Below are 22588 nucleotides of genomic sequence, written 5' to 3'. Positions count from 1 at the left end.
TCTCCCCGACTTCCTGATATTCAGGCCACTGCTAGTGGATAACACCCACATTTAGGGCGAGTCTTCCCACTTCAACCATCCTAGTCGAGAAAATCCCTCAGTGCTGTGTTTCTTAGTTGATTTCAGACTCAGCCACATTGACAGCCAAGATTAATCATTGCAGATATGTCCACAGAAGTCTGCCGTCTTTCTAACAAGGCACCTGCCACAAGTGTCAACCCTTCTTTCCCATTCCATACATCTCTTCTTGACAATGTGGGATCCCTGGTGTCTGTCTATAAAAGATGTAGTGATTCAAAGACCATTTGAAATATAGCAACATTGCCATAAACAGATAAATAAATCCATAAACATTGATTTTATCGGCCTCCTTTCATTGTGGAAGTAAGAGATGTAGTGTCTTAAACTCAGTTCAAAAAACCCTTTTTAGGTACAGCCTTACCTGTAGCTAGGCTCCATTCAAATCCCTTAATAGCTTTCACTATACCTTCTACCCCATAATAGTTAGCAGCAGCGTTTTCAGAAGAAAGAGGCAGAAAGTGTCTGTAAACAGGGACTTCATCTTGTCAGACACGTGTGTTCTTATTGGATCTATCTGAATATCCCCTTCTAAGCTTCTTGGTCAGATCCTCAAAGGCCTATGGCCACTCCAGCACTGTATGAGAGGAAGAGGGAATAAACAAGACAACTGTGTGAATCACCAGCTTCCTGGTTGACTCACTCTGGACTGTGGCTCTAGGGCCAAAGTTAGGTTTATTGCTGTCTTCCTTTTGCTTGGGAAAAGAAGCTACGTGAGCTAGTGACCCGAGTAGAACTCAGTTCTTTCTTCTGGAGATTCAGATGCCAGTCTCAGGAGGAGGATCCATGTGTGTGGCCTCCAGTCCCGTCTGGATAGCAATTCTTCAGAAAGTTTAAAAACACCGATATCTTGCAGTTCTGGGCAATGCTTGGGACTCTTCATTTCAGCAAGTTCTCTGGGAGATGATAAACCTCAGAGTCACTGATCAAAGCCCTTAAAGAAGTGAAACTGGGGTAAAGGCTTGTCAGCTCTGGTCAGGAAACAAGTGGATTGTGTTTAATGGCAATAGCTGACATTATAGCTCTATCATTCATGCCTTGCATAACTTGGTTCTTTTAAAACATGGAAACAGCCTACGTAGTGGGGACTCTGTTGTTTCCATTTATAATAGAGTTTATGCCTTGCAGAACTTACCCAAAATCACAGAGCTAATAAATGGGTCAGTTCAGAATTAGAAACCAAGAGCTCTGGTTCCAAGTTCATGGCCCCAAACCCACAGTAGTGACTCCTGGTTCAAGCCTTAGGCCAAAGTGTGACCCAGAATCACGGGAGGTTTAAGCAATTTCTGATTCTGTTTTAATTAGTCTGGAATGGTAGATAGGTTTATTTTCCAGGTGATTTCTAATCCCTTGCTGGCTGCTACTCTCTTTGGGGGGCATTAGTTAAGATTTTACTTGAATGCATGTGGTTTTACTGGGGAAAAGGAAACAAGGAAGGAGTTGGGCTGTCTCTCCCAAGGATTCTGTGACTCCATCATTCTCTTGGTGGCGAGTCTTGTCCTTCAGAGGTCACATGATACTGTGCAGAACAAAGACATTCTTCAACCTCTCAACTCCAGTTTGGAGATTAAATTCCCAGACTTAGCTGAATTTCTTTTGGAACAAAGAATGCTTTTCTCTTTAAAAAAAAAAAAAGTGGCAAATCTTGGCTGGCCCAGGTTCTCAAAACCTCCTTTCTGTGTGCTGCTGGTGTAGACAATGCCTACTACCTGCCTGTTGCCATGTTCCTCTTTTGTGAAAACAGAAAGGAGATTAAGTTTGAATCTAAGCCATGGGTAGTGCTTAACTTCCTGCTAGTCTCCTCAGGAGTCTGGGACTCAACCTGGGCTAATGTTGATTTCAAACATGTCCAGTGGGATGGGAGAGAGCAGGGGGGAGAGTCCTGGGAGGGCATAGAGCAGGAAGAGAGAGGCCTGGGTGGGAGAGGGCAGGGGAGGAAGGCCTGGGAGGAAAGGGCAGGGGAGAGAGACCTGGGAGGTGAGAGGGCAGGGGAGGAAGGCCTGGGAGGAAAGGGCAGGGGAGAGAGACCTGGGAGGTGAGAGGGCAGGGGAGGAAGGCCTGGGAGGGGTGAGAGCAGGGGAGAGAGGCCTGGGAGTGGAGAGGTCAGGGGAGGAAAGCCTGGGAGGAAAGGGCAGGGGAGAGAGAGAGACCTGGGAGGTGAGAGGGCAGGGGAGGAAGGCCTGGGAGGGGAAAGGGAAGGGGAGAGAGGCCTGGGAGGGGTGAGAGCAGGGGACAAAGGCCTGGGCAAGAACCATAGGCAGTTCTCATACTAGCCCTGCTCATAGAAGGAGGCTGGCCAGGCCTGGTACCGTCAGCCCTGCCTTTGTGAACTGTGGGATTTTAAGAGACTTCCTTACTCCACCACAGTGTCTGGCCTTCCTGGTGGAACAGGAAGCCTGCAGTTCTCATCTTGTCAAACTCCAGTCTGAACAGGCAGCCATGGTGAAGTGTTTTCCTCATTTGGTCACTGCTTCCTCCATTTCCTCACCTCTCCCAGTCTCCCTGCCCCCAGCTACCCACACAACTCTGGGCTCCCAGTGTAGCCTGGACTCTCAGCAGCCTGGACTAGAAATTTCAAATCTTATCACGATGCTTGGAGCTATATCCCACCATAGCCTCTCCAAGGTGAACAGTTGTGACCAAAACATTAAAAAAATGTTCAAATGTACTGTATCCTGGCTGTTCCTCATGTGCCAGGCCCTGGACTGGTAGTTTTTTGCATAGCTATGGTATTTGATCCCCACCCATCCCTGAGATGAGCATCTGTCACACATGACCCACAGTACCCTGCCCAGCTCCAGCCTGAAACCAGCTCCTCCTACCTCTGTTCTCTGCTTTTCACCAGCTTCATTGCTTAAAACTTAGGGTCCTTCCTGACAGGGCCAAGTCCCTGCTCCAACAACGCCATCCGTCTCAATCGTCATTTCTTCTGTCTTGGCTTCTGGTGCGTTACACAATGAATGGTTAACTTTCCCTGGGTGTGAGGCTGGTAAAAGTAAGGACTGGGAGGTCTTGATGGGAATTGGGGAAACTTGGAGCCTGAGTTTTCTAAAGCTGCAAACGGTCACTGTGATGATGATGATGATGGTGGTGGTGATGATGATGATAGGTATGGTAGTATCAGTATTAAAAACAATTCGGATAGTATTGACTATGTGCCTGATAATGTTCTGAGTGTTTGTGTAAGCCTTCTCAAAGTCCTGTGCAGAAGACCGCACCCACTCCAGTTGCATAAGTGGGGAGCTGAGACATGGGAACCAATAAGATTAACTAGGCTGTTTATTAAAGGTGACATGCCCTTGTGTGTTGTGAACTGTCTCCCAGCAGTGCTGCTCTTCGCTCCCTTTTACCTTCCTTGCTTCCCACTCCTCCTCTTCTCCCCACTGCCTACTCCCTAGGCCTCCATGTCTTTCATTAGCGACCGAAGCACTGTGTTGTACTTTCTGCTTGCTACCTCATTGATGAATCAGCCGTCCTCAGATACGTTAAGAGTTATAACTGCTACATTCTTGGTGTGTATGTGTGTATTTTGTGGTGTGTATGTGTGTATGCATGTTTGCATGTGTGTAGGCTCATGTGTGTGTAGCTACATATGTAGGCACATGCATTGGCAAGTCTGAGGTTGACAGTGCCTGTCTTCCTTGATTGCCTTCTACTTTGTGCATGGAAGCAGAGTCTGTCAATTCAGGACTCACTGACATGGTTAATCTAGCTAGCCTGCTGGTTCTGGGAATCTCTTGTCTCTACTTCCTGTGCACTGGGATTATAGGATTGCCAAGTCTACCTGGCATTTATCTGGGTGCTGGGGATCTGAACACTGGTCCTCACAGTTGTACACCAACTGCTTTACCCATGGAGCCATCTCCCCAGAGCCCCAAATTCACATGTTTAAAGGGAGGAAGCAGGTTCTCAGATGGTCAGGGCTTGTTTTAAGTTATATCCGTTCATGCAGAGCTGGAATTTTAGCCAGGTCTTCTGATGCCAGTCCTCATTTCAACCTTATTGTGTCTGGTCCTTGGGATGAAGTAGGCTGAGGGTAGAAGCAGGGAGAGGACATGGTGATGCCTTCTATCTTTTCAGTCCAGACGATGGCAAAGTGAGTTCCAGTAGCAGAAGCACCATGTGGGAGTCCAGTGCAGAAAACATCCTACCTCAGACACGCAGTAAAGAACTCAACACTGGGATCAATGTGAAAGGTGCCCCAGTGGTCTTCATGACACCTGCAGAGCCCACTGTGATCTCTGGGTCATTCATCTGTCCCAGCTGCTCCTAGTTGAGACCTAGGCAGTCTGTCTGGGGTCGGTCCTCTGAGTGTATCTGGATCCAGACACCCATGAATGAGCCCAGTCTCCTCACGATGATGGTGGCAGCCCTCTCCCCCTCCACGCAGAGCACACAAACGCCACGATGCTGTGTCACAGTTACCCCAGCTCCTTTTTAATTCCTTCCATCTCCAGCCTCCACACCCCGGAGTGGCCCCTGCCAACGTTATGACAGCTCATCCCAAGCTGTCTGAATAATTCATATTGTTATGCATCTGGGCTTAGAGCCCAGAGCTTTCTATAAAATTAAACAAGCCCCAGCCAACAGCATGATCTGCTAGCTCAGTCAATCCCAGTGTTACCCCAGGATAAGTGCTGTTGTCAGTCCTGGTGGGGGCTCTGGGATGGTTTGTCAGATAATCCGTCTAAACTCCTCGGTAGCTCTCTTCCCTGCTTTCCCTTTCCACATGGCCTGGGTCTTTACATGCCTTTAATGAAGGGACAAGGCCACCCTCTGATCAGGAAGCCTCCCACAGCCAAACTCTCACACAACTGTCCAGAGAGCTAGCCCTAGGTTCTTCCACACAGACCAGCTCAGCTGTTCTTCGTGCTAAACAGTTACGTAGCATTTTTGCCCCAACTAACCAGACAAGGAGCCAGGATTGAGACCTGAATCCCCTTAGCAAGGGTCTATGGCTTTCTTCTTTTTTATAACTGAAAATGCTAAGGAGGACATTTTTTACAGGCTTGGGAAAAGACATGATGGGGGGGGGGGCTGATGGAAATGCAGAGCTCAGGTGGATTTTCTGGTCTCAGTGCCTTCTGAACCAAAGGAGGCTGCCACAGCCTTCCTGGCTTTGATCTTGGATTTCTTAAGAAACAACAACAACAAACAAGAAACCCCCAAACCCCCATAATTTTACCAATTCTTTGAGAATTTCATCCATGCAACACAATTATTTTGATCATATTTTTTCTCTAATATTCAAAAGCATTACTCATTTTTATTGTTTTTATTGAGCTATTTACTTTTCTCCACTCATCTCCCTTCCTCCTGTCTCCCCTTCTACCCTATCCCATGACTCCTAAGTTCCCAATACTCAGGAGATCTTGTCTTTTTCACCTTCCTATGTAGATCCATGTATGTCTCTCTTAGGGTCCTCTTTGTTGTATAGTTTCTCTGGGGTTGTGTCCTGTAAGATGGAGAGGATGTGGGGCAAGGGAAACACTCCTTTATTGCTGGTGGTAGTGCAAATTTGTACAGCCACTTTGAAAATCAGTATAGTGACTTCTCAGAAAATTAGGAAACCATCTGCCTCAAGACCCAGAAATACCAATGTTGGGTATATATCTAGAAGATGCTCAGTCATACCACAAGGACATGTGCTCAACCGTGTTCATAGTAGCATTATCTGTAATAACCAGAACCTGGAAACAACCTACATGCCCCTCAGCTGAAAAATGTATAAGAAAATGTGGTACATTTACACAATGGAGTACTATACAGTGGTAAAAATAACGACATCTTGAAATTGGTGGGCAAATGGATGAATCTAGAAAACACCATATTGAGTGATTTAGCCCAGACCCAGAAAGACAAATATAATATGTATTCACTCATAAATGGTTTTTGATCACATTTTAAGTGCTATCTATCTCTCTGATGTGAACCAAGAGCTGCACTGGTCTCTGGGTAGAAAGATTCACATTTGGAAGGCAGTTTGAGAGACTATTTACATAGTAGTAGTAGGTTCATTCCGGGGTCTATGAGCTCCCCACCTTAGATTCTTTGGCACTATTTCTTCATTGTCTGCCCCCAATGTAAACCTTTGTGTATGCTTTACCAATAGATAAGTGTAATAAAACGATACCTGTGCAACTTAAATGGCTAGATATGAATACACCCAGATGTAAATATCTATCTTTATGTATTCTATCCTGAGGGAGACTACTGACAACTAGCGAGGCTGGCAGAAACAGCTTACAACTCCTGCACTTCTGTTTCTGTCGCTTGACTGTGCTTTGCTGTCTAAGGGCGATCTGTACATGGAACTTACAGATGTGCCATGAGAAAATCAGAAAGCAGGGTAAAGGGTTATAGATCAAGGAATCAAAGGGGCGAGCATCTTTCCTAATAATAATTCTAATAATATTAACATGCATTCTAATAATAACATGTATTTGAAACCAGAGAGCTTCTCTTGCCACTCTACAGACCCTTCCCGGATGAAGGGGCTCCTGCTCTGTGCTCCAGAACTTGCCTCATGCCTGCCTTCTTTTTCTTCTTTGCCAAGCTTTGTTCTTGCTTTTAGAACTGTCTGCTCTTTCTGCCAAACCATGAGTTCAATATGAACCAGGACCATGGCAGTGTCTAGCACATAATAAACGACTATATTTTAAATGCATGAATGCATTTGCCTAGCTCTTCCTCACCAAAGCAACCACCCCAGTAGGAAGACGAGGTATAAAAGTTTGTAGTCAGTGTTAGCTGGAATCGATGAAACATTAGGCATTAGTAAATACCCTCTTCCTGAATTGGACAATTCGTCTTGAGCCCTTCAGTGGTCAGAGGCGAAACTCTTAGAGCAAGAAGAGCTCCCGAGCCCCTGTTTGGAGTGGAGAAGAGGAATATCTGAGGCTGTTTCAGAAAAGTCATACTGGACTGCAGTGGTCCTTGTTTCCTCTGAAGATGCTCATTCATTAGCCTTCCAGTGAGTCAAGACTGCATCCCCAGTATGTGAAACAGAGCCTAGTACATGGTAGCTTCCTAATCTACTCATGGTATATTATCAAAAATCGGACCTGGGATAGTATTTTGCTGAACGCATCTCTATTTTGCTTGATTCTTGGAACAGGAAGATAGTTAGATGTGGTAGTGAGGTTAAAAGTGACTGCCCTGAGTGCTCAGATCTCTTGCTCACTCGATGCCACGTCTAAGTGCCTTCTAGCCCTTGGAAAGGGGGATAGAGATGGAGGAGGCAAAGCCAGAGGGGGTCACCCACTTTTGCTCTGCATTCACAAGATAGTGTTGCCGTTGGTCTGTGAGTACTGTGGTGTGTCCCTATATGGTCTGTGCGTGCTCTCACTCTGAACATGGGAGGACCACTGTGATGATTACAGAAGGCTTCTTATGCCCAGATTCCACGGCAGGGTGGGGGGCGGTGCATGCTCTGTTGGGTGGGCTCCATGAGGTGAGAGAAAGGTGATCCCATTCCTACCAAATACAAAGGACTCACACCCAAGAGCTGCCCGAGCGTCCTGAAAGCAGTTGTCTCCTACAAGCAGGAGTAAGGCTGGCGTGGACTTAGGGGGAATCGCTTTCCCCATCTGGCCTTTAGTACGTTTTGCCCCCATCGTACAGTAGGAATGAATAACAGAGCTGATGTAAACCTTTTCTGCCTGCTTTCCTTGGCATGGGAAAGAGCAAGGAGAAGCATGGTGGTTGATGGAGTGGGAACAGACACTGAATCCTAGACTCTGTCCCTTTGTCTGCTTCCTACCTGTCAACAGGACCGTTCTGAGGGCTGAGCAGAAGGATGTAGGTCCTTAACCCTACCAAAATGTCTGTTGCTGGTCCCCAAACCAGAGATGCATCTAGGGAATCCCTTTTCCAACTGGTAGTATTGGGGATATGGACTTCATTGTCTAAGTGTGTGTGAGCAATACCCCAAATCATGTCTGCCGAGTGAGGGCTGTCAGCTCTTACTGAGTCAATCCAGGGAAGATCACCCGGTAAGATCATGCCATATTCTCTTCTCCACAGGAAGGTGGTGTTGTAGCCCTCTTCAAGGTCTGCCGGCAGGACAGCTTCCGGTGTGTGTACCCACAGGCACTCCGCACACTGGCCTCTATCTGCTGTGTAGAAGAAGGTGTCCATCAGCTGGAGAAGGTAAGGGCAGTGTTCTCAACAGGCTGAAGTCTCTGAGACGACTGGTATTGGGAGCCCGGTAATGGCATTTGGTCCTCTTCATGTAGCAAGTTCAATCTAAGCCCCCTTTTCTGCCAGACCCTTTTTAGATGGAACTATTAGGGAATTTGACTGCGGGGTTTCATGAAATGAAGGGGAAAGGGGCCCTGCGGTCTAACCAGGAACGACAGATCTGAAGGGACACTAAGCATTTTCAGGGTTGGGTGACAGATCAAGAGAGTCTGGTGTGTGAGACGAACAAGGTCCTGGTAGGAAAGCTGGTAGAGAGTGGTTTCAGAGTTTGGGATGGTTGGTCCTTTCATGTCAGGATTTCAGAGGAGGTGGGTCCAGACCAGTGATGGGTGAGAGCGGCAAGGGAAAGTGCCACTGAGTACCGTGCCGGTCGGTGTTCCATCCTTGCGGCAAAATACCTGGGAAGACTGGTTTAAGGGGAATTTGGGTTTAATTTGGTTCTTAGTTTCAGTCCAAGGTTGATAGGATCCATTACACTGGGCCTGAGGTAAGCAATGCACCATAGTGGCAGAGGAGAGGGTAAGCTTGGCTTCTTTATTATGTATTATGTTATGGTAGCCCCCAGAAAGTGAGAAAGGTCGGGGAGGGAAAGAGGATTTTTTGGCTTTTGCTCTCATTCCCTCTGGGTCTTGACCTGTGGGATGCCACTACCCACATTGAGGTCTTCCTTACCAGTTCCATGTGCCAATCATCTCTGGAAACTCACTTATAGACACACCCAGAGGTAGGCGTTACCAATCTTCTAGATGTCACATCAGTCAATCAAATTGATAATCAAGATAAGCCATCACAGGTGTCTTGATAAGCAGGGATGGCTCCAGTCCATGAAGGGCTGGACAGCTTGGGGAGGGGAACTGGAACCATTCCAAGGGCTTGCTGCACCAGTGTGTCCCAGGGCGGTGTGGGGTCACATAGCGAATTTGGTGCTTTGGAGGTCCTAGGTGCTTCTGTGTCAGTCTAAGCTGGGGTAATCTAACCTCAGGTACTCTGAACCCCTAGCTAGGTTGTACATCTGGGTCTATAGATGGTCTGTCACCTGACCCTGAAAATGCTTAGTGTCCCTTCAGATATATCATTCCTAAGGATACTAGCTTGGAAAGCTGGGAAGGCTGAACTGATATTCGGGGTATTCTTCAAATTGTTGATAAGGAAGCATGGTGAACATTCTTGTGGCTTAAAGCCCAATGTGTCTCAGAATAGCTGTGCTGACTGTGGGATTTGGGGTGCTCTGCATACATTACAGGGGGTCTTTCTGGGGAGAAGAACAGCCCTCTTTCCTTCACACTGTATCCCGTAGCCTGAGCCCACCTATCCAGGTGACCCCAACCTTTCCCCAGTTTCTTGGCTTAGGTCTAGACTCTTAAGTCAGCCAGTCACTTGCCTTCCCACCCTGCCTCTGTCCAAATCCATTCCTATGACCAGGCAGAGGAGTACAGAGTGCTCTTCTTACTCAAGGTGGAGGATGAATAGTGAGTTCACTTCTTTTCCAGCTCCTAATGGGGCAGCCATTTGTGTAAGGCCACACAGCAAGAGCGCAGAGAAGCTGATACTTCTCTGAGCAGAATGCTTCCTTTCCACTTGGCTAGAAGCTTTTGTCCCTCGTGGTATGCTGAGAGCCCTGAATGGGAGGTCATCTGTTGAGGTTAAAGGTGTTCATGCCTTGGTCCTGCTACGTGACGGACAAATGGGTTTGGAGGAGGGAAGCCACTTGCTTAAGGACTTACAGCTAAGGTTGTAGAAGAGCTCAGAGCAAACCCTAGATCTTCCAAGACTAAACTGGATATTAAACTGGATATCATTTTTCTCCTTCCCAGTGCTCTGTCTGAACATGTACACACAGTGTGTTTGTGCGTGCACTGGTTTGCATGGTGACGAGACAGGCAAACTCAATGAAGGAAATGGGTTAAGCATGCTAAGCTTATGTGCTGCCTAATCCACCACCATTCTAGCTCCTGTAAATCTTCCCTGGATGTTGACCAAATGGCCAAATGAGGTTTGTTTCTCATCCTCTTTCATTCTGGCGTGGTAGGGAGCATAGAGGAAAAAGTGGGGGGGGGGGGGTGGTATCACAATCCCCTCCAAAACAGTCAGTTGCTTGACTTCAGTGAGCTTTTGGGTTGGTAGGAAGAAACCCAGCAAGAAACTCGCCAGCCCTTTCATGTTTGGAGCTGAAAGCTGCAGCCATAAAAACTGGAGGCAGTTCACTGCGCCCATCTGATGCTGCTCACAGAAGATAGGGTGGTTCAGCTCATCTTTTCCAGGGCTGGGCTGGCTGAAGAGCATGCTTGCTCTCTGAAGATAAGGAGAAGAGATGCTCATCAGTGAGAATATATGCTGAATCCTAACCACTCCAGTGCACACTGCCTTCAGTATCATCAGTGACTTAGGAGCCCAGCTCTGTAAACAGCTCCGGCTTACAGGCAACAAGTCCAGAATCCCAGACGGTTTTTGTGACTTATCAAAACTCACATCATCATGCCAGGTGGTGATGACACATGCCTTTAACCCCAGTACTCCAGAGACAGAGGTAAGCAAATCTCCAAATTCGAGGCCAGCCTGGTCTACAGAACAAATTCCAGTACAGCCAGATCTGCACAGAAAAACCCTGTCTCAAAACAAGCAAGCAAGTAAACAAGCAAGCAAGCAAACAAACAAACAAGCAAACAAAAATCATATCATTAGCAAGTGTTGCAGGCAGGATTTAAGTCTTAATTCCAAAGTCATGCATCATCCCTGCCTTGCTTGCTTCATGGATATTCTGAGAATACTAATAATATCTCTGTGACTTAACCCAGATCACTTAGCCCCCACCACAAAAAAAAAAAAAAAAAAAAAAGATGTGATGGGCATTCCTCTCCTCCAAGTCAGATCCCCAAGTCAATGATGAATACCTGGTCACACGCAATCACTCACTTTAAGCTGCTTACTGCTGCTTCTTCCTTCTGGCTGTCAGTCTCCCACTCCTAAACCCACTTGCTTGCTCCTTCACGCTGTCCATCACTCACTCTGCAGACTCTTGCTTTCATCACGTGTCTGTTGGGAAGCCATCTCTCCAGTGCAGCCGAGCCCTGAGGACTTTGAGAGGCAGGCTCCCCCTGATTCTCCACACTACGAGCTTTGAACACCCACAAGTTATGCCAGGGAACTTCCTGAGCTTCTTGGACATACCTTCCTGATAAATGGGTACATTCAAATCTCATGGGACTGTTGTACATATGACACTTAGTTCACAGTGGAACTGAGTCCTGGTCTCATGATCTCAATTAGGGCAGTGTTCACGGCAAGGGCTTTGGGAGAGACTGGGCTCTGGAAGGTTATTGTCTCTCGGAGGAAGTGGTCTAGCCTAAGAGGGAGGGCTATCCTCAGAGGGGAGGTGATGAGGTCCAGCGTGGAGCATCTGGGTGGGACTGGAGCACCAGTCTTCCCTTCCCACTTCACAGATGGGGAGATAATGGTGGACATGCACAGCACTGACATTACTACATCCCGGCTTGTTCCAAACCCCAGGCTCTTTCTTTGCCACAGATCTGGCCCTTCGCATATGGGGATCACAGGGCAATGACTCCTTTGGATCTAGGCTCAAGGTGTTGGGGAGGGGAGGGGACAGAGCGGGAAGAGATAAACTGTGAACACCCACAGCTCTCTCTGGCAATGCCCAAGGGCGTCTTCCCTGTAGAGGTCTAGTTTGGTCAGCCCCAGGCTCCACGCTGTTTTGGTACCCAGGATCAACACACTTTTAGAAGTTAGTTATGCTTTTCCTTTGTCCTTGGCAGACAGTCATCCCGCACTTACTTGTCCTGTGCTACACTCCACGGAGAAGGTGAGCAGCTTGTTCCAAAGACCAGGCATGGAGAGCCCAGAAATACAGATAGAACAGGGAGGCTGGCCTGTGACCTCAGAGGATGCTCCCTCCTTTCAGAACTCCTGGAGAAAGAGGACCGAAGAGTCCGTGCAGACCTGATCACAGTAGGCATATAGAAGTGCTTGATGGCAGACAGGGAACAGCAGTCTTAAGAGATGCAAAGGACCCTAAGGTTTTGTGTCTCCAATGAGCTCCACGTTCAGTGAATCAAGGGAGCCCAGAGAGAGATGCTCGTGTTCTCAGGACCACATTTGGGAGATGGCTGGAGCAAGACGACCCAGAGCCCAGAATGATGTGGGGAGGGCCTCGAAGTCACACAGCTCGGTGAGAGCAGATGCACCAAACTCTGCTGAAGTGGGCAGGCCAGAGTTGCATTCCTGAAAGGCCAGCAAGACAGAGTGGCATTGCCAAGGACTGCAGGGTTTGGGGAGGAAGAGTGTCCCAAGGAGCTAATTACTTCCCTCTGATCTTTGGTTTTGTCTTCCATGCAATGAAGTGGTCCCTTCCTTGTCAGAGAGTAGCCATGGGATGGGTCTCTAATTGGCACTTGAAAGTGGGGCACATCCTGGCTGTGTCTAGCTTTTTTTGTCTCCACAGGGTGGCCCGGGGAGACTGTGTGATGTCCTCTAAGGAGACTGGGTGCTGAGGGTTTTGCAAAAGCCCTAGCAGAGATCCAATAGTTCCTAGTGGACTGACGGAAGTGAGGGCTCAAAGAATGGGACCAAAGAGGATCAGAACTGAGGATGTGATCCAGACAAGGAGCGGGCTACGTGCAGAACAGAAACATGCCTCAGGTCTAAGGCCAGAAGGAGCAGGGGACCTTCAAATCCCAGTGCCCAACCAACTTTAGCCAGCTCTCTAGACCATTCTAGAAATGACTCTTCTGGCTTTCGACAAGAGACAGTCTCACTTTGAGGAGAACATTCTTTTATTTTTATACCCTCACCCTCCCCTTTTCTGTGTGAAATAAGGAGTTGGTTCACTTTGTCCTGGAGCCAAAGGGAGAGTTTAATGAAGATCGATAAAGAAATTAAAGATGAGTGGGGAGAGTAGACGGGCTCAATCTCAAGTCGCAGTAGAAAGTCTCTGGGGGTGGAGGCAGGTGCGGGAAGGGAGGCTGCTGCTCGCTTCAGCTGCGGAGCTCTGGACTGGATGGAAGATGGAGACGGGATCTGGGGGTGCTAGGCAGAGACCCTGGCCAGGAGGAAGTGGACTGCAAGTGGGTAATAGGGAGACTCCACTGCCTGTTTAGCAGGAGTCTCTCTCTGCACCATTGTGAGTCAGAAATAGCACATTAAAAAAAAAATCAACCAATTTCCCCATCCCACTGCCTTTTCAAGTCTCCCAGGTGTTCTTCCATTTTACAGGGTGAATGCGGAGGCGGACAAACTAGACAGTGGGGGACATAGGGCCATGCTGTGAGTCCTGGGCTTTTCCTCTCTCATTCCTATTCCTTCCGTCTTCCATGATCCAAAAGAGGCCATAGTGGCCATAGTGTGCGGCCCTAGGGCAGGACAGCCACTTACTCTGCTGGCTTCAGTTCTGGTGTTTGAGCCTACTGTGTGGGGAGAGCAAGGCTGTGAATGCTAGGTCTTCGATTGGACTCAAGGCCCCTCCTTTCCCAAGGGGAAGCTCTGATTAAGAGACAGAGTGCCCTGAAAACAGATCCCAGATGCTTCCCTTTCCCTCAGGTGCTTATGGGCTCCTTCCGCCCCTATGCCTGACAATGGTCAACTGTCCTGGGAATAGGCTGGGGCGGAGCAGAGAGCCTCAGGGTTTCTGTCAGCTGGCTCGCTCTGACTGGGGCAGGGTGTGTGATGTGTTTGGGGGGCATGGGAAGGAGTGTGGCTCCTTCCTTTCTCTTACAGTCTAACTTCCAGTCTGTCTCCTAGGGCAGGAATGAAGACGATTAAAAGGCTTGAAAACATGGAATCAAACTCAGCATCCTCCCCCCCCCCCCCCCCCCACACACTCAACCTCCGCCCAGTGCCTTTCCTTTGCTTTTTTGCTAGGATTCTGCTGGCATGGTGGGCCAGTCCTGTCCAGAGTGCTCGTAGCTGGTGGATCTGAACAATCCCTGCCAATCAGTTCCATCCTGAATCTGAAGAAGTGACAGATCTGCCTGGCAGTCTGGACACCTTAGTGACTCAAATGGGGACTGTGTGGGACACCATGTACTGTGCAACAGCGGCCCCTGGTGGACAAGAGCTCCACCCGCAGCCCTGTCAGGCAGCCTGTTCCGGGAACTGCTGTGGTTTCTGAGCTCTGGGCCCCAGAACCAGCTGTTAGGACCAGAAGAGATATCCTGTTACATATATGGGGGTGGTGTCTAAAACTCAAGACAACCAATGTTTTTTACTGGGATATCATCCTCCAGGTGAAAGATGCAGACAGAGCTTGACTGTATCTTAAACCCCATCCCCGAGGCTTCCCAGGGTTGATTTTACGTCTTTTAAGGTTGATTTACCAATCATGTGTGATAGAGTGATCACACACCACAGTGCACACATGGAGGTCAAAGGACAATTTGTCAGAACTAATTCTTTCTTTTCTTCCACCATGTGGGTTGAAGGACTGAGCCCAGATTGTCAGGCTTGGCAGCTGGCTCCGCTCTGTGCCTTTTGGGCACAGAAGCACTTCTGTCTCCCAAGTGACTACTGAGCATGCTCCCTGCCCTTTGGCAGGCAGGACTGGAGATACTGTCCAGCTACACTTGTGACTTTGCACCCATCTGAGCTCATTTGAGGCAGAATCGGGATGGAGGTCTTCCGCATACTTCTAGTACAGACACTATTGCTCCCTGGCACAGCGCACCCTTGCGCAGGGTCTCTGCTTCTGCCTTGCCATCTTAACTGACTTTTGTCATCTCTGCGTGTTGGCTTCAAGTTCAGAACCAGCTCTGATCGCCTTCCTAACAGCTCTCTTGCCTCTTTGGTGTTCATAACCCAGAGCCTTGCCTGGGCTTCCCCACCAAGGGACACTATCCTGCTAGCTGCTTTGGTTTGTCAAAGAAATGGCTTGCATATACAGATGCGTAGGAAAATGATGATTAGACGTAACTGGGGAAACATTGTTGCCGATGGGAAGATATAGAGGTTGTGTGTGTGTGTGTGTGTCTGTGTGTTCTGTGTGTATGGTTTGTGCCAGATTCTTTTCTGCCCTGGACTCCAATTCCTGCGTCTCCGAGCAGATGTAGACGGCTAGTGCACCGGATGAGTAGCCCAAGGAAGGAAAGACTGACAGCGGTTGAGAGTGGCAGCTTCCTGGGTAGAGGCTGCCACACTGGGGCTAGCAGTGAGGCCCCTTCTCTTGGCTACTGGTTTGCTAATGAAACAAGTCATCGGCCAATACCGACGAGAACATTTACTGGTAGCATATGGAGCATGAAGGGATTTTGTGAGACACAGTGGGATGCAGGAAAACTAACAAGTGTTGAGCTCTCTCAGCTGGGATTCTGGTACCCTGGGTGTATGAGGTGATGTCCCCGGAGAAGACTCCAGAACAGACCTTGCAGCCTTCTATCCCATGCCCTACTTTTGAATGTTCCTTTCCTCCTCTTTACGTGTGGTGGCCAGAGGTAAGGGGATGCAGGTCTGTGGGTAAAACGTTAATCAGTGTTCACTTCCTCCTTAGAATCCCAAGGATTCAGAGAGGAAAAAAAACACGTAGGAATCTGGGTGTGAATCAGCTGGGATTCTGGTACCCTGGGTGTGTGTGGTGATGTCCCCGGAGAAGACTCCAGAACAGACCTTGCAGCCTTCTATCCCATACCCTACTTTTGAATGTTCCTTTCCTCCTCTTTACGTGTGGTGGCCAGAGGTAAGGGGATGCAGGCCTGTGGGTAAAACGTTAATCAGTGTTCACTTCCTCCTTAGAATCTCAAGGATTCAGAGAGGAAAGAAAACACATAGGAATCTGGATGTGATTATAATGCTGGTGCTGGGGTAAAGAGAGCTGTGCCCTAGGGGACGGATGTCACAAAAGAGAACCTGACTTTGTGTAGAGGAGATGCTTTGGTTACCAATGCTAGGCTCCCATTTGGCTTCTGAGTGGGAAAGTGCTATTGGGAAGGGGACAGGAGCCATGAGCCTTCTGGCAGCAAAAGGACATAGGAGACTGGAAGCATTCGTGCAGAAGGGAGTGGAACTGGACCGAGAAAATGCCCTCCCTGAGATAGTCTGATACTGACAGTATAGAAGGACAGCAGGCATCCCTTAAATCATGGGTCAGCAGTCAACATCTGTTGTTCCCTGAGAGCAAGTGGTGGGCTTGCTGGTCACCCACAGAGATGAGGAGAGATGGGGAAAGAGAAGGGCTGTGAGAAAGAAGAGGGGCTCTCAGGTGAAAAGAGACAAGGAGACAGAAAGCCCCTGGGGATGACAAATGCGTACAGTGTCCAAAGTGGGGCCTCTCCCTAGACGACTTCAGAAGCGCAGGCCACGTTGCTTGTAGATGCATGAGGCACTCCCCTGCCTCTGACTTACTCAGGCACACACTCATCTTTTATGATGAGTTTAAACTTTGTTTTTCTGATGAGTAATGATTCCGAGCTCTTTTTCATATCCCTGCTATCCATTTGGTTGTCTCCATTTTGGGCGAAACGTCAGCCCGAGATGTTTTCTCATTTAAAAATGTTCTGTCGTTTGTCTTGCCCTATTGATTTATAAATTTTAAAGTGTATTCCAGACACAAATCCCTTCTCAGATAGAGATAGTGAGAAGAAATGTCAGCCTGAGGTTTGCTTTGTCATTCTCTTAATGTTGTCATTTAATAAATAGAAATTCTTGATTTTGTTAAGGTCCAATTTAGTGATCTCTTTTATAGTGAGTGCTGCTTCTGTCCATTTAAGAAATTCTTGTGTTCTCTAAAACTATGACAATATTCTCTTGTATTTTATTTGGGATCATCCTTGTTTTATTTCTGTTGCTGTAATAAAAAATATTTTGAAAAAAGCACGTTGGGGAGAAAGGTTTTATCTGAGTTCACAATCTTAGATTACAGGGTGTCACTGGGGGACAAGGTGTCATGGCGGCCTAGCTGGAAGCAGCTGGTCACGTGGCATCTTCAGGTAAGAACAGAGAGTAACAAATGAACACATTCTTCTTTGCTTGCTCTCAATTAGCTTCCTCCTTTGCTGTACTACTCAGGAGTCCCTCTCTAGAGATGGGAGCCTCCCAGAATGGGCAAGGTCTTCCCAAATCAGTTAACAACCAGGACAAATCCCACAGATGTGGCCCATGGTCTTCCCAAATCAGTTAGCAATCAGGACAAATCCCACAGATGTGCCCCACGGGCCAACCTGGTCTAGAGAGTTCCTCATTGAGACTCTGTTTCCAGATGTGGGGCTGTGTGTAGTTGGCAAAGTTACCATCACTGTTTTACTGTTCACAGTTTTGACTCGCTACTCATTTTACCTGGTGTCCAACGTTTAGTTTTTCCCTCACACAGTTAGCCAGTTGAGCCAATACCATTTATTGAAAAGACTGTTCCTAAGTTGAGATATTTTCTTGTAAATAAAGTGATGGATACAGCCTATTTCTGGACTTCATTTTCCTGTTCTATTGGTCTTTTGGGGCCATTCTCATATTGATATAACAATGAGAACTCAATCTAATACAATTTGATATTGAGTTGCATAAGCCTTTGTTCTTTAAACCTTTGTTCTTTTTAACCTTTGTTCTTTAAAATTATTTTGACAATTCTTTGTATTCCTGTATTCATTTTATAACCAACTTGTTAGTGTCTATAATACTTCCTGATATTTTAATTAGGAGTTCTTTAAATTTCTCTATAAGCTTGACACCTCAAACAATTAGAGTGCTCTAGTCAATGAACACAACACATTTCTCTCCTTAGTATAGACTGTCATTAAGTACTTACCCCTTATACATCTTTTAAATATTTATCGCTATGTTTTACAGCAATGTAAGTGGTATTTTTAAATGAAGATATTTGAAATGTCGCTGCTAACACATAGAAAATACACGTTTGCTACTGTATCCAGCGGTTGTGCTAAATCTACTGACGCATTTTAGTAGAGCGTGGGCATGCCACGTTTGCTGCACATCTGCACATCTGCACCTATGCAAAGAGCAGCATGCTTTCTTCTTTTCAGTCACGGCATCTTTTCTTGTGTGATCGCATGGGCTAGCACAGCGTTAGATGGAAGTGCTGCTGCTGGATTCCTAGGTCTCCATCTTGCTGCTGATTTTGAAGGAAGGCTGATGTGTCATTGACTATTTCACTGAGGAAGTGAAGTCAGAAAGCAGGCATACTCTCCAAACTCTGAAGGTTATGTAAACTTTTTCTTGTACTACAGTTGTCCCTAGGACACTGGCATTCAAACCAAGATGTCCATTAGACTTCCATGAAAAGTTTTTAAAGGACACTAAAGATTGACAATTAAAATCAAATTTCTAGTGGTTGAAATTCAGGTGCGTGTGCGCGCGCGCACACATACACACACACACAGAGAGAGAGAGAGAGAGAGAGAGAGAGAGAGAGAGAGTAGCAAGGTTTTGCTGTGTAGCCCTGACTGTCCTGGAACTCACTATGTAGACCAGCAGGCTGGCTTTGAACTCAGAGATCCACCTGCCTCCACCTACCGAGTACTGGGATTAAAGGCCTGCACAACCACGCCTAGCTGGTGTTATAACTTTTCGTGCTTCCCCAGATGGCGGCACCTATCATCTGAGAATTGCCGACCTAAGCACTTTGGCTGCAGCCCAGATCCCAGCTGGGCCTCCGTGGGATTTTACTGAAAACTCGGCATTTTCTCATCAGCACAGGGCTAGTGTCACTGACCCAAGGAACAGTCACCCCCAAGCCTAAAGTCTTCAGAACACCCATTGGAAATGTGCTTTAAAGAAAATCCACTAACAGAGAGATTATTTTCTAGTTATAGTCCCAGGTGATTTAAGCCATCAAACCATGATTTCTCCCAATTCCCCTCTACCGTCTTTGCCTGTGCATCTTCCTTCCTTGCCCTTACCGACTTTTGCCTGGAGGGGCCACACAGCCCTTTCTACCTACTCTTCCATTTTCTATTATGATGTCACGTTTATATTTATCCACTTGTGTTTTAAATGTCAGGAGATGCGGTGTGGAGCCTGCTGGGGTAGATATGTTGGCTTTGGGGAGGGTACTGTTATCTCTTGGATGTTTGCTTAGTGTCTGTGCCTTTTTACTAAGTTTTCACCTCTACCATTACTCTAAAGCAAGTTCATTCTTTCATAAGGGAGCCACGGACCACAGGCGTTGACCTGAGTCTTGTCTCAGTCTGCTTCCTCCTTCGATGTCTGTTTCTGACCCACCAGACGTTCTGCCTGGTCCTTGGCTTCCACTTATCCTTGTTTTTCTCTCCAGCCTCAATTAGATTTTCCCTCTGACTGATTATATGCTAGGAGAACTGGCCCATTCTTCTTGGAGCCAGGAACAGGTCTCCAGTGGTTTTGAAATTCTCTTTTGTCTTTTGTTTTTCCTGTATGTCTTAGATATTTGAGTTGACAGAATCATGAAGGAGAATATTAGCAGTCTTCAGAGCTGGGAGTGGTGGTGCCTGCCCGTCATTCCAACACTTGGGAGGCTGAGGCATGAGGATTGTAAGTTGAGGCAGAGGCTGGCATAGACTAGAGAGAGGGGAGAGGGAGGGGACAGAGAGAGAGAGGAAGAGGGGGGGAGAGAAAAAGAGGGGGGTGGGGAAAGAGAGACCCTGAAATTCTTTGTAATTTATCCTCATGGTCAAGTTTTCACTGCATTCACTTAAGCACCTCGATAGCTCCCCTGGCAGTCACCAAAAACTAAACACAGTGCAGAAGCAAAATGAATGCTCTAACACAAAACAAAGATGGCTGGCCAGTACCAGTGATGGAACTTTATATACAGCCTGCGTTACTTCAATATTTGTATAATGGTCCTCTCTGACACGTTTTTTGGGGGGCGCAATCAATGGGACAATGCTACTCATAAATCTGACATTGCTTTCTCACCTTTAGGGCCCCAGATGCATGAGTTCCATACCCCCAGCGAGAATCTCTGCATTTGTCAGTTCCCTGTGTCAGACTCCAGGTCCATGAGTCTTGCTGTCCAGGTGATGCCCCAGCCAGACCAACTGCATCCACACGTACATACCCACCAGACATCTGATTTCAGGCCAGGCCCATCCCACTCTGTGTCAGAGCTAATTATCTGTAAGTGCTCCCAGCATCTGTTCCTTTAAGGATGTGAGAATACTTTGATTAGATGACTCTCTTGGCACCAACTTTATGACTAGGGATGGGAAATGGCAATTAGAAGTTGGAGACTCTCCTGAAGTGGACCCAGTGTTTGAATGTGCTGGCCTCAGGCAGGGTTACTCCTGGGCCTTTCGTAGGAGCAGGACTGCATGATCGCCACTGATCTAACCTTTTTTCCAGTTTCTCTCTTTTTCTCAAAAGCCCAATGGAGGGTGGAACATAGCAAGGAACTCAGAACAAGGATCAGGGTTAACATGCTATGCTGTGTGGCCTGGGACACCTCCATGAGTCTCTGTTTTCTCATCATTCCTCCCGTACTGTAGCATGGTTGTTGAATACTGGACCTCAGCTGGGTTTCAAAAACTTCGAATCCAGTGCAGGGTTTACCCAGAGGGAGCCAAATAAGAGGAGGCTGTGCATGTGACTTGGACAGACCCTACCAGATAACTGCGTGCTGTAGTTGCGATCAGATAAGTGTGGTGTGGCAGCTGGGAGGACAGAGATGGCCTGTGAGGCAGGTGACTTGGCCTGGGTCTGAAATGGTAGCCAGGAGGGAAACGGGGACAACACTCCAACTTTAAGCAGCTCGGGTTGGAGGTGCTCATGGAATATCCAGGCCAATTGTTTTTTGAAATCAAATATAAAATGATCCAGTAGAAGTTTGAAAATATGGGTGTGTATCTTGGTGACTCCTTGCTAAGGGATTCTAATTGCACACCTTAGCATTCCCAGTTAGTCATGGATGATGCCCAGTTAAAAGTCCTGGTTCTGGATTGTGTGATCAGATGTTCACACAAGTGGGTCAGCTTGTGGACCTCCAGAACCTGCTATGGTCTGTATCTAAATGCCTCCTTGATGATGCTAGAAGCCTGGTTGCAAGCCTGTGGTACTTCTGGGAGGTGGTAGAACCACCGGAAGGTAAGGATTAATGGAAGGAAGCCAGGACGTTGGAACCCTGCTTCTTCACTTTCGTTACCAGTTGGCTGCCTTAAGGTGAACAGGCCTCTTTGTAACATGCTCCCACCGTGGTGGACTGCGCTGTCTTGATTCCAAAACAAAGAGGCCAAGCAATAAGGGCCATGAAACTACCAAAAACAGGAACCCCAATAAACCTGACCCCCTGATGAGGTGATGTCCTCAAGGATTTTGTCACAGTGGAGGAAATGCAACCGACACATTACCCAGAGGGCTAAGCTTCTCACTTTTGGAAGCGCCTACAGAAAGGGACCTTGGAGGGAAGCCCTGGTAGGAGTCTCTGAGGCACAGGGAATTGAGGAGACTGCAGGCCTCAGGAGATCACTGCAAGCCATCCCAGTTGGGGATAGGATGGAGCGATGGCTCCACCATGTGGCGGGCACTACTCATGCAGTCTCTCATTGAATAATGTCAATATTCTTTTCCAGTTGATATTTTAAATACCCATTTTGTAAGGAAAAGGAAAACTACGGATATTGGCATTAATGCCCTAAATTTTAGGATAAAGTCGCAAAGAGGTAAGAACATTGTTTAGGCAGTAAGAGATAGCCAGGTTTAGATTACTAGGTCTGGCCCCAAGCCTGCACATTCTGTTATTCTAGGGATGGATGTAAGTGCTAAAAAGATCATAACCCAGTGGCTCGTGGCCCTGGGTGATGAGTCGTGGTGAGTTGGGCTGGGTTGAAGCTTGGAGTTGGTGGTGTGTATGAAGAAGAATTTGTGTGGCAGCGTGCTAGTGACAGGCTGGGGGAAAGCAACAACCTCAGAACCAAGGGCCAAGGAAACCCGGTCCCTACAAAAAGACACCAAATAGAAAAACAAGCAATACATATGAACAGGGCTCCCCAAATTACCAAACAAAAAAGCCCAAGTAAACAACACCAAAGCAAACCAAGATGATTAATCTTGCTATACCTGAGTTAAAATACAGTTTTATGGTTCATCTTTATTAGCTTCTTTTCTGTTGCAGTGATAAAAAAAAACACCATGGCTAAAGAAACTTAAAGAAAAGTATGTTTATTTTACAGTGCTATAGGGAGGGTCCATAGTGGTGGGCAAGGCATGGCAGCAGGTGGCCAGAATATGAAGCTGGCTGATCACGTTTTATCTACACACAGGAAGCAAAGAGAGGAGGAAACGGGTGAGACTATTATCACTCAAAGCCCTTCCACAGTGATGTAACTCCTCCAGCAAGGCCACATCTCCTGAAAGTTCCATAACCACCCCAAACAGCACC

General features: G+C 47.3%; 1 protein-coding gene across 1 annotated transcript in view; it reads left to right on the top strand.

Annotated features, from left to right (window-relative positions):
* Positions 1-22588, top strand: part of Insc (INSC spindle orientation adaptor protein) — a 110154-nt gene that overhangs the window by 64487 nt on the left and 23079 nt on the right. The window contains exon 7 of the mRNA XM_041666940.1: positions 8104-8229. Coding sequence (XP_041522874.1) covers positions 8104-8229 — 126 coding nt within the window. The remainder of the gene's footprint in view (positions 1-8103; positions 8230-22588) is intronic.

This window comes from Microtus oregoni, unplaced genomic scaffold (genome assembly GCF_018167655.1).
Source record: "Microtus oregoni isolate MIOR12 unplaced genomic scaffold, Mior012 000016F_ref0000370, whole genome shotgun sequence".
In the NCBI taxonomy this organism is placed as follows: domain Eukaryota; kingdom Metazoa; phylum Chordata; class Mammalia; order Rodentia; family Cricetidae; genus Microtus; species Microtus oregoni.
Note: the sequence above shows the minus strand (reverse complement) of the source record. Positions and strands in the feature narration are given on the sequence as shown.